Source organism: Castanea sativa, chromosome 2 (genome assembly GCF_040712315.1).
Source record: "Castanea sativa cultivar Marrone di Chiusa Pesio chromosome 2, ASM4071231v1".
Lineage (NCBI taxonomy): Eukaryota > Viridiplantae > Streptophyta > Magnoliopsida > Fagales > Fagaceae > Castanea > Castanea sativa.
Window position 1 is genome coordinate 19,310,873 of NC_134014.1, and position 12,824 is coordinate 19,323,696.

The 12,824-nt window shown below is 33.8% G+C and overlaps 1 protein-coding gene across 2 annotated transcripts; it reads left to right on the top strand.

Annotated features, from left to right (window-relative positions):
* Positions 1-4,365: 4,365 nt before the first annotated feature.
* On the top strand, positions 4,366-10,003 carry LOC142623935 (chromatin modification-related protein eaf6). Of its 2 annotated transcripts, XM_075797420.1 has the most exons (7): positions 4,366-4,517; positions 4,811-4,905; positions 5,143-5,243; positions 7,882-7,951; positions 9,135-9,162; positions 9,276-9,336; positions 9,517-10,003. In XM_075797420.1, exons 1-7 carry the CDS (start codon positions 4,505-4,507, stop codon positions 9,623-9,625), a joined length of 477 nt encoding a protein of 158 aa, XP_075653535.1. In that variant the 5' UTR covers positions 4,366-4,504; the 3' UTR covers positions 9,626-10,003. The 2 variants fall into 2 exon arrangements, with proteins under 2 accessions (XP_075653535.1, XP_075653536.1); XM_075797421.1 differs by lacking the exon at positions 4,366-4,517 and having other exon boundaries at positions 4,801-4,905.
* The last annotated feature ends 2,821 nt before the right edge of the window (positions 10,004-12,824 follow it).

Here is a 12,824-nt window from a genome sequence, read left to right on the forward strand (position 1 = left end):
ACTACTTTTCCGGTGTAATACAATTGTGTCGTCTTGTTTTTTAGTTTTTCATGTTTAGACCCACTGGTCTCAAGTTCTAGGGGCAGAGACCCGCTGCCGACCGTCACTGACGTTAGGTCGGCCGATTTTCGGATCGAGCTAGTTGGCTAGGTGGGTTGGTTGATGGGTTGGTTTGGACACCCCTAAATTGACTCCAAAAAAAGGTATGAAGAAATTTATAAAAGAAAAACCCAAAATATGAAAAATTAGAGATTTTTAAGAATTGAAAAAAATAAAATTAGAATGATTGAGTCCAACTTGGATTGGTATTTGATGAATACGAATCCAATGTCTCACTTTTTGCATTTTGTGTTATATTTCACTAAAAAAAACTTGTCATGTATTTATTTGAATTTTCCTATAAAATAATAATTAAAGTTTAAACTGAAAAATAAAAGGCAACCATATAGCATAGAATGAATGGTGTAGCATAAAGTGGAACGCACAAATTGAGATAAAGGATTTATACTCATATTTGACATGTTTTAGTTGAGTAATGCTATGTTCATAATAATTTTACAACAAATCCTATGTGACAAGTTGTTATGGAATTTAATCCTAACCCACCACTGAAATTAATTTTTTGCTCACTACTAATAGCCGGTAATAATTTGCACCTAGGATTTGTTGTGGAAATAACATTGCTCTTGGGGACCTTGGGAACCCACGTTGAGATATAATTGAAGTAATTGATTCCAAAAAAAGGTAAGGAAATTTTTGTTAAAAAAAATAAATATCAAAAACAACTTACTTAACTTTTTGGTAAAAATATTTTATTGGAATTATGCTAAAGTATACTTGTACTTTGAAAATGTGAGATTTTAAAAAACTATACATAAAAGCTTAAAAGTAAAAAGCTAGCTTAGAGCACTAGCATCTAGGGATGCAAAAAATAAACAATAAAAAACCTCTTTTACAACTTTAAACGCCAATTCATCTATTATACCAACCCATTTCACAACTCACCTAACTTCACAGTTTCTATTTTTACATACAATTTATTAAAATTGTATAAACCATACCAACAAATAAAATAATCACTTTTATGAGGAGAGAGAAGAGAGAAAAGAGAGAATCTAATTGGTTTATGAGGAGAGAGAGTGATTAAAATAATCACTTTTATATTTATAAACATGTTACGTATAGTTGTGTATATGCAACCTTACTATATCAAGGATGGAGAAAAATTTGGGTTTACATACTCAAATGTTGCATGATTTTAAAGGTTTACGTGGTAAAATAGTTACTAGGGGGTTATTACACCCCGATATTATTGCTCTTATAAACCAATGCCAGACATGTACACAGAATTGGTGTATTGAAAGACCGAATTCAAGTGAGATTGGAGTATATTGGACTCAAGGACGGAAGGAGTCATGGACTTGAGGGCAATTGCTCACCTCTCCCCACCCTCCCCCCCTTGAATTTTTTTTTATTTATTTAAATATTAGCATAAATAATTTTAGTAATTTTGTTCTATAAAACTATGCTTTGCCATTCGTTAACAATATCATTGATTATTTTAAGAGAATGCTATAGCCACAAACTTTTCTACAACATTTTTACAAGCTATTGAAGTAGCAAATTCCTACGAGTTCGCATTACGAACCAGCATTTACATTACTTTTTTACTTATCAATAACCACTTATCATATTAGCAATTTGTAAAAAAGTTTGTAACTCTAGCATTTTCTTCCTTTTAAAGGCCATAAAAAAATTTATAGATCTAAATCTAAAACAAAATATACAAGGCCAAAAAAATTAGCCCAACAACATAAAATTATCAATAGTAAAACTAAAAAAAAAAAAAAAGGCCAATTAGCTTTTTTTACCAAAAAACAAACAACTTGGATCTTTAAAAATTTTTTAACAAAATAATTTTGTCTTTATCCAATAGCAAATGCAAGCAAGAAAAAAAAAGCCTCAGTGGTTAAACCACACCTTTCTAATTCTAGGGATTTGTGCGCTAGGATAGGTAGACAGTTAGATTTTACAGAGCCTACCACTGGTGACTACACCAGGTTGACGAACAAAGAAGCGAAGCAACACGATGCATATTGTAGGTGGACGGATCACCTACGGTGGACGGACAATGACGGGGACAGGTACCAAGTAGACGGTGGCAAGGCCACGTGGGGCCCACATTATTTGATTGGTCCTCAAGAAACTTCAAATGGAAATGACTTGTGTTCCACGATTAACCCTACTCAACAGAATCTCTATATGGAAAGGATCCCGTTAAATACGTGCATTTATGAGGATTTTCTCTACAAGAAAATATCCCTCTTCGCCAAGAAACCAAAGTCGGTTCTACACTACTATAAAAACCCAAAACTCTTAGAGACCAAGGTATGCATAAATCATCCCAACTCTAGCACTCTAGAGTTGTGAAAATTCTCTGACTTGACCTTCGGAGGGTGTTTGGCTAGTACTACACCGGCACTCTTCGTAGGGTTTTTTCTTTTTCTTTGTGTTGCGCAGGTCTTGTTTAGGGCACGTGATGACCGTGTGACTAACTGATGATTTTTGGCATCATCATTCATATATATATATATATATGATGATGCCGAAGAAATCACTAGTAAGCTGCGAATACTCCTCAGATCGAAGCAACACATGCGAAGAGAAAATAGATGATCGAACAGAGAGCACCGGTGTGGTGCCGGCCAAAAACCCTCCGACGATCAAGTTAGAGTCTTTTAAACAACCTTAGAGTGCAAGAGTTGGGATAATTGTGCGTACCTTTGGGTCATGAGGGTTCTGGGGTATATATAGTGGTATGTGGCCGAAATAAGCGCCTTGGTGAAGAAGTACTTTCCTTTTAAAAGAGTAATTCGTGGATCTTTGCCTATTGTATTGAGCCATTTCCTTATAGGAATCTTCTTGACTAAAGTCGAACGTGTAGCGCAAGAACTTTCCTTATATTCACATAAGCAGAGGTCAAGATAGGCTAAAAATGAAGGTTGGATTACTCCTTCAGCTTTTACCTGCCAAGGTCGTCAGCCCACGTGTACCTCCTATACTATCGTCAGCCTATGTATATCTCCACAAAGAACGTCAGCCAAGGACCCTTACAGCCAAGGTCGTCACCACAAAGGACGTCAGCCAAGGACCCTTATAGCCAAGGTTGTCAGCCCTGACTCGTCACCGTGATCCGTCAGCTTAATGTCGCTATGTAAGGGGTATGGCCTCGAATGTCAAAAGGAGGCATCCTAATGAGACTTGGCTGACGGGTTGTATGCTCCCGTCAGCCTCCTTAACTCATTGACGGCCTGTAGAAATCATCACTATCAATATATAATATTTTAATGGTTGTCATCAAAGACATAGAGAGGAACAAAGTTTCTTCAAACCCTACAAACTCATCATATCTCTTTTATATTGAGTGCAACTTTTGAAAATCTAACTATTAGATTTCATGTTCTTATTACATCATTCATGCTTGCAAAATTTCAAGAAGATCAAAGATTTATCAAATAAATGTTAAAATTTCATTTTTGTGATCTAAAATTGTGTATAAAAAAATGTTAATTGATCAAATAGTAAATTACATTCGATTTGAACGAAAATTGATATGCATGTTAAGAACATAAAGAACATGAAATTCAATAATTAGATTTTCAAAATTCACACCCAAAAAAGATATACATGAGAAGTTTGAAAAGTTTATCTCCAAACTAATTTAGAGAGAAACTTTATTTCATAGAGAGACACACACATAATAGGAGTTACTATAATGTTTGTGCGCCTGGAATTTTGTACCAAGCTGCTACTTATTCATCAAAGCGTGGTTTGATGAATTTTGTAACACTACATCTATCAAAGAGGTTGCTGTGCTATTAGTCAAAAGTAGGAGATTTGTGAGTCCACCCCCTAACTCTTCCATCACTATGTTCTTCCATAATTAAAAATCTTCTTTAATTATGTATGCCATGGTTATAAATTCAGACTAGTAGAAATTAATCTTTCAATAATTTTATTTAACGGATCAAAATTAATTCAAGATAATCTTAACTTTATTAACCTCTAATTATTTACATGTAAAGATGGAAAAAATTATGAAAAATCAGACTATTATACAAAACACACACACACACACACACACACACACACACACACATATATATATATATATCAGCTGTCTTATCTTATCCAAGTTCAAACAAAGAATTGAAGAAAAAGAAAGTGTTCTAAAAAAAAAAAGTTTTTTTTTCAAGAATAAAAAAAAAACAAGAAAAGATCTTTGTTTTTGAAAAAAGAAAAGAAAAGAAGAAACGTTAAAAATTAAAACAAAGACAAAAACAAGAAAAAGACTTATAGGAGAAGGTCTAATCCAAGGCTCGAAGCGAGGGTCGTGCTTGCCCCAGCGCTCATTTCGGATTTTCAAACTGAAACCTGAAAGAGGGATTTCCAACGTTTGAATTAGGCTCTCTCTTTTCTCGGGATTTGAAATTCCGCGCGACACATGGAATCCCATGGTAACTACTAACTAATTTGTACTCAACTCTCTCTCTCTCTCTCTCTCTCTTTCATTTTATAATTCATACCCTAAATTTCTTCTCTTATCAAACGAATTTGGTATTTCGTAGTCTTCGAATTCCCCAGTCTGCTATTCCAAAACAAATCCATTCTCTTTCAAAATTACTGCGTAATTACCATTTTCAGCCTCTGATTTTCTCAGAAAGCAAACGCGGAAAACGAGGGAAGAGCGATTCTTTTTTCTTTCTTGGTGTTTTAGAATTCCTCTGAATTGAACGTTAAATGTTGTTAGGGCAAAGAGGTTCTAGACAACCCCCGGCCATGCTCAAATCTCTGTTGAGCAAGCGAGACAAGATTCAAGAAGAGCTCCGCATCATCGAAAAGCAGGTAATTTGATTCTGGCTGTTTGGCTGCTAAGAAAAGTAAAAAGAAAGTAAAAAAAAATCTTTCTTATAATTTTTTTTTCCTTCTTATTTATGTCTCTTTATAACAAATTGCAAAATTAAATTAATTTATTCAAATTTCCTATTTATTGCAGTTAGCCTATATACATGTATGATTTGCTAGTGTAAAATTTTGATGAGCTGTGCTAAAGGCTAAATATTAGTGTTATAAATTGTATAGGTTTATGAATTGGAGACAAGCTACTTGCAAGATTCGAGCTATTTCGGGAACGAAATGAAAGGTTTTGAAGGGTTTCTTTCTTCCTCCAAGAACACAACAAAGTAATTGAATTCTACAACTTTTTGTTTTTAAAGTGTATTGCTTGTTGATATGCATGCATTTATAAACATATGTATAAAAATAACATATTTCATTTAGCCGCTTTATGCCTACAACTACTAATTATTTCAGTTTTCTACTAGTGGTTTTAAGTTTTAACTTTAACTTCAGTTCTATTTGTTGGGTTGAGCATGATATGAATTATTTGAAATTAATTGAACGAACAATTCATAGAAAAACGGAACCTTTTTGTACTAATAAGCATAGATACGGGCACTGACACAACACGGGAGACATGAATTCTTGAAAAATTAGGCGTCGACATGGTGGAGATAGATACACCAATTAATTAATTAAATACTATATATCTTTAGGTATATATATCAAAATCTTTAATAACATATCTAATATCAAAGAATATTTTTTTAATTAAATTATTTTTTTCCTTCCAATGCGCTGAGAACACTCATGCAGGATTCCATAGGATTTTGAAATGTCTGTGCTTTCTTAGATCGTATGATATGAAAATAGAGGTTAATGAGTAGAGCATTATGCATTAGTGGATGCAATGGTGCGTTTGATTGCAAACTGCCCCCCATTATGTTGCTTGTAGCATCCAATAGTTTAACAATATGTGTGAACCAATTGATAATTGCAAAGCCTGAAACCAAAAACTGTAAGTGGTTAGGTGCTCAGCCTTATGCATATGGTTAAATTAAAGTTATCCTTCCATATCACCAAGCAGCGCCGCTTAGTGTGATGATTTGCATTTGTTTTAAAAGAATTATCTTTTTTTATTAATTTTTAGTTTAATTGAAATTACTAATAGCAAAGTGACGGAGAACTTAACTTATTATAGTGTCCTAATGCATCTATGAATCAGATTCAAATCTCCTGACTGTTACAAAGTCTATTTTGTAGTATAGTCTTGATTTACTCTTTTTCTTTATTTCTTTCTTTCTTAATTGTCTAAAAAAATGGTTACTTTTATACAAATATGACCTAAATGTGCTTCTGTATAAAATCACATTGTTAACCTTGAGTAAGGTTCCAGTGGTTTTTTTCTTTTTCTTGGTGGGGTTGGCCATTGGCAGTTGGAATGTTGTCCAACCAAACTGTAAAATTTAGATAGAAAATCACGAAGGACCTATTAATAGTTGATGAATAGGACCTATATGTGTAAGAATTGTGGTGAGTCGGTGGATCATCTGCTTCTTCATTGCCCCATTGCTTGTGAGCTGTGGTCGTTGGTGTTTTGCTTGTTTGGAATTCAGTGGGTTATGCCACAAAAGGTTATTGAGTTGTTTGAGTCGTGGCAAGGTAAGTTTGGAAGACATAGAAATATAGAGCTGTGGAGAATGGTGCCTCATTGCGTGTTATGGTGTGTTTGGCGCGAAAGGAATGCGAGATGCTTTGAGGGCTGTGAAAGCTCTATTCTAGAGATTAAGTCTTCTTTCTTACACACTCTCCTAGATTGGAGTGTGGTTCTTTGTCATTTTTCTTGTTCTTCCATTCCTGTTTTACTTGATCGTTGTAATCTTGGTTTTTGACTTATGCCCCCATAGTACATTCCCAATGTACTCGGGTTGGCTATTTCTTCATTTTTTAATAAAATTTTGTCGTTACTTATCAAAAAAAAGAATAGGTCAAGAAAAGTTGAAAAAGCATTATATGAAGCTGTACGATATGTTGGAAGATTATAAGTAAATGTTTAAACTTTGGGAATACTTTTGGAACTAAAGATTCTAAAAGCATTGATGTTTAGAAAGGAGGGAATTGTTGACAGGTGGAAGAAAAAAAAAGGATTATAGTAGCTGGTGTATGCACAATAGCATTTGGACATGCTGATTTTAGATTTATCTTGATATCAAATGCAATATGATCATGATACATATATGTATTTTAATCTGATGTTAAGATAGTAAAATGGGATTATTAGACATTTCTTAGGATTTCCTCATATGCTGCCACATCAGTTTTTGAAAGTTCTGGTTTTTCTGTGCCAGAACTTTTAATTTTCAGAGTTGAGAGTATAGCTTGGTATAGGTTAGTTGAAACCAATTAGAATGAGAAGAAAACCTTGAAAGTGGACTTGTCCATGTGAAAACAAACAAGGAAAATTAAACTATCAAGAGTTTTACTGGACTAAAGCAACCAACTAGTCAGATTCTGATTAAATTGTATTTTGGTTTCTTGGAAATAAACTATAATTAAATTCTGTTGGGTCGTTTCTACAAACCCTTTGGTTTGGATTTATTTATTTATATTTATTAATTAAATATTTATGGTATAATATTTTTTTTGCATAACCCCTGTGTTGCTTGGAACTAGTATTTTAAAACCTGAAATCTGGAAGCTTCTGAAATTGCCCATTCTTTGATTTCTAATTCTGAAATATATTGTAATTTGCAGTTAATGTGTGGACTTTTTCCCCCCCAATATAGTATTTCTATGAAACTTCAATAGCAGGATTGATGAATTGATTTGTTAATTCCACCCATATTATGATGATGGTGTTGGTGCTTATATATAAGGTCCTTTTACCTCTGTATATTTTCTTTGATAGTTAACTAAATATAAGTGTTAAATGTTAAATTGTGACTTCTGAGTGGATTTTTGTGACAAATGCTTGTCCTGCAGCTTAAAGAGATCGAGGAAATTCCAGCCTGAAGATCGATTCTTCTCGTTGTCTTCAGTTACCTCACCAGCAGTATGTACTAAATTTCATATAATATTTTGATACAACTTCTGCTAGATCAAACAGAATTATGGTGTGGTGGTGCTAGAAAAACTTGTGTTGTACTAAGAGCCTAATGGTTTTGTGCACCTATAACCGCACATCCTTCCCTTTCATGAATATATGCTTAGATGTAGAGTGTAGTTGGGGCTTGCACCCACTACATACAAGCTGGCATTGGCTGACGTTATATGGAAGATAAAGATTGATCTTGAATCACATTAAAAAGTAGTGCTGGTCAGATCCAGTAAGCATAACTTGTTTGCTTATCCGCCTAGAGTGGGGGTAGACTAGTTAGAGCTGCACCTGTTTGGGCTGGAATAGGATGAAGTGAGTTGAAGTCAGTGAGGTGGTGCAAGGAACTTTATTTATATCTTTTGAAATACTTTGTGCACTTTGTCATTGTTGATAAGATGGAACTTAAGGAATGTTTTATAAAATAAGCCTTAAAGGCGTTGAATGTGGAATTGATTTCTTGTTTAAGTAATTGGGACAAAAAAGAAAATGGAAGAGGGTAGTGGGGTTGTCCAATAATCAGACTGCATGCTGAAATTAAGTACATATTTTTCAACTCTGAAATGATCGAATTCAAATAAAGCTTTGGAGATTGTAGAAGTGGATTTAAAGTAATAATCCCTAGGAAATATTAGAATTATTGTGTTCATACTTTCTATTTATATCCCACTCAGTTTGGGAATCTATGCTCATAAATTTAACAGAAAGAGCATAAAACTTAATGCGGAAACACCTTTGGATGATGCAAAATAAAAATAAAAAGATTGTCACTCATTAGTCATTAGCCTATATGTATCATATCAATCTTTTTCAGCCTATTTGTTGTTTACAACATTGATTTAAGATAAACCATTTCTCAGGCCTGGTAACAGGAAAAAATGGCTCTGTTTATTTTCATTTACTGCTATCGGCTAGTCATTTTTACTCTGGCCACTTTCTTTGTTATGTTGCTTTCCTTTTTCCTTCTCAGAAAGAATTTGCTTCCCTTTTTCAGCTATATCATGTTTGTGCAACACTGTTTATTCTGATTTCTTCCAGAAGTTGAAAATATAATGAGGCTGCATTTCAATTCTCACATGTGTTTGAGATATAATATTCAGATTTAACAGGACTGATCTCTTCACTTGTTGCTTCTGTTCAGGCTGAAGAACTTGGATTCGGATGTGATGGTAAGCCCACACTGATTATTTTACAAAATGTATCTCCCTTGACATGAATAGGTTAAATATATTTTCTTTTCTTTAAAAAAAAAGGTTTAATCTCTTTTTTCTGTTCAATGCAGATGGAAGATCTGATTTTGGTCCAGGTCGGTTGAAGGGCAGAGGCTTCCCCACCAATGGACCGTAAGTGCACCTTTTCATCTTAATTTGTTGAAGTACTTAAGAGACACAGGGGGAGCAAAATCATCATAGATATTTAAGAAACATAATAGTTATAAAAAGGAAACATAATAATTAGTTGAATTCTACATTTGTGAAAAGTTGTTTCTGCATCTTCAATGCATAATCCAAACCATGTTTTAGGGGGAAACCAAAGAAAGGCAGAACAGCATCAAGAGATAGAAAGAGAAACAGGCCATCAACTGAACAAGATTTCGATGATGAAGAGGATCCTGATTTGAGCTTGAGATAACCTGCATTAATTGGAGAGCTTTCAATGTAAACATCCAATGAATTTTAGATTATAAGAGCTAAAAGGGAAACTGTGTTGTATTGTAGTCTAGAAAGTTTCTCTTTAGGTCATGCTGACTAGGTTCCTTTAGGTTGGCTATGTTGCATGAGTAGCTTGTCATGAGCAATTAGATACTGCCCTTAATTTATGCAGCAATCTTTCTCACTTTAGGGTTCTTATCCCATTCTGTTTCTTTTTGTTAAGTTGTAATTGTTGTAGTCAGAATTAGGAAGAACAGAAAATGAAGAGTCAATGCATATGGTTGTAATTGAAAGTGTCATTCCATTGCCATAGGAATAAATCTTTAAAAAGTAGAATTGAAAGAAAAATGTTGGTTTTTGATTGTCTAAATTGATCATAGAAGAAGTCAACACGATTGGCTTATAGGTCGTGTAGTTGAATGTTTCCTCCTTTATTTTTTAAAGACTTTTCTTCTTCTTCTCTAGTGGTGGATCATGGTTCTTGGTTGGATCAGGTAAAAAGGGTCAGAGTTAAGCAATCAGACTCTGGAAAGTACTTACCAAAAGAAAACTTCACCCCTGAAGGGTTCTTTGTTTTCTTCCCTTTTTTTATTTTATTTATTTGTCTGATTTAAGTTTAACGTTCAAATGGCAGTTTGCTTTTATCAATAAAATCTAAAATGCATATGTTTTCAGCCAAATGGCTCTAGCAGTTGCATATGGCACCTGGCAGTGTTCTAATAAAAATGCATTTTTTAAAGTGATTTTCCAGAAATACTCACCCAAATTCCATACATATGGTGACAAAAAACCACAATATTAACCTGACCCGTGCTCATTTCTCTCTTCTTTCTCCTCACTGGCCTCTCCTTTTCTTGAATGCCATATCCCTTGCCAATGTTTTTTTACTGCATTAGATCTCCATATTTCAGTCTCTTAGCCCTCAAACCTCAGTTAAGCATCTCAACGTTTATTATGCTATCACCCTTTTCTCCTAAAATCTCTCTGTCTCTCTCTCTCTCTCTCTCCTTCCCTTTTCCCCCTGTTTTTCTAAAAGATACATTGAAGTTCATGATGCATGTTGGTTTGAACAAAAGTGGATTTTGTGCGTTCGATTTTTTTGAACAATATGGTCTGTTTACTTGTCTAATTGGCTTTGTGTTGATGCGTTTTTTACCGGTTTATACTTTATAGAGTCCTCTGAAAGATTTCGAGCTTGCAATTGATCAACAATGGCGGACTGAATGTAACAGAAATATTGTAACAAAAAAGGAAAAAGGAAACGAGAGAGAGAAAGAACTTTTCTGAGAAAGATGGATTTTATTATACAAGCTCAATTTACAATAAAAGACATAGGGCTCTATTTATAGAGCATAGCTTAGATAGGATGAAGAACCTTCTCAAAGCTTCTAAGAAAGGTAACTTCCCTATAACAAACTCTCCGTGATTTAAGGAATGACAGTTACCAAACCAAAGCCAGAGCATGTCTTCATAGCTTACACTGTGAGAACCAACGAGCATGCTCAGAGAAAGGCAGAGCAGGTCTTGAACTCTAATCTTGAAGAAGATATGAAACGACATCGTTCTAATAAAACTTAGCGTCACCGTTTCTGCTGTCTCATTTAGTCATATTCTGCCTTTGAAAACACACGACACCGTTTTGAGCCTTGACTTAATTAGCCGTTAGAAACTAGCTATTACACCTCTACTTCTTCTTCTAATTTCAACGGCTAGTTTTATCATCCTCTACCAATTTTGGGAATATTTATGTTTGCATTGTATTTAACTTAAATTGGAGTTAGTAACAGGATGTCGAAATTAAACCTTTGTTAGAATTTGCAAAAGGGTTTGCTTTCCCTAGAATGCCTCATAATCAAGCTGAGTATTACTAGAGTTGTTGTTCGAGTTTTTTTTGAAAGATCAAATAAAACAGCAGTCATACATATAGATAAGTAGTGATTTGATAGTTAGATCCATCACATACCTTCGGTGGCTTTTTCAACCGTCATTGGATTTTTTTTTTTTTAATTTTATATTTTCTCTAGAAACCATAAATTTGATAATAGCCGTTTGTATATTATAGACAAGAATTCTATCTAGTTGTGAAATATTTCAAATTTTTTGCTAAGTTCAAATTTTGGAGATATTTGTCTTTAATAGCTAGCGACAGTAGCTGGCCAAATTTTAACTTGAATTCAACTGTTGTTGGTTTGGCCATTAGTTTTGAAGGCTCCAAAAATATAACTTTTCAGCGTTGATCGTTGTTGGTCGCTTTTACTTGGGGGTGTTAGATGGGTGAGTTTGAGGTGGGCATAATTGAGTTGGGTACATAAAACTCATTTACCCATTTATTGCTCATTTAGCTAATTACTTTTAACCCAAACCCAATTATTATGGGTAAATCCCAACCCACCCAATTACCCAATAATCAAAATTACCAAAATGCCCCTAAAACTTTAAAATGACCAAAGTACACCTAATTTTTTTTAAATTACTTAAATACTTCCTGAACCTTAAAAAAAAAAAAAACCAAATATGCTCAAAAACCACTAAATACCTTTATAAACCTAAAAAATGACTAAAATACCTCCGAAACTTAAAAAATTACCAAAATATCCCCTATACCTAAAAAATGACCGAAATGCCCCCCTAAACCTAAAAATGACCAAAATACCTCCGAAACTTAAAAATTAACCAAAATACTCCCTAAACCTAAAAATATTCTTTATTGTGTCAGTTTTACTTTATTGTGTCACCATGCTTTGATTGGTTGTTATTTATTATTTCTCATCTGTATAGCTTTGGCCAGTATTGTTAATCACTCATGATTTTGTCCATTGTAATGCTAGTCTGTATGGGAAAAAGAGCGAATAAAATAAATTAGAATTATTTTTCATGATATATGCCTACCTTATTGTGTTGAAATTGAAGGTGTGAAGTATGGTCTTCATTCTATTTCTTTGCTTAACTACCTGAAATTTCTTATTAGGAATTAATTACATAAATCATGAAATATCTCTAAATTTTCACTTGTAAGAATGTCTATGGTAATTGGTTTGTGTATCATCCAACAATATCATTTTTGTAGTACTATATCCCATTGGAAGAATTTCGCCTTTTCATCCTTGGACTAGAAATAAGTCTTAAGACAGGTTTCTATTACTGTTGTGAGCTTTTCATCATGGTACAATACCACTAGT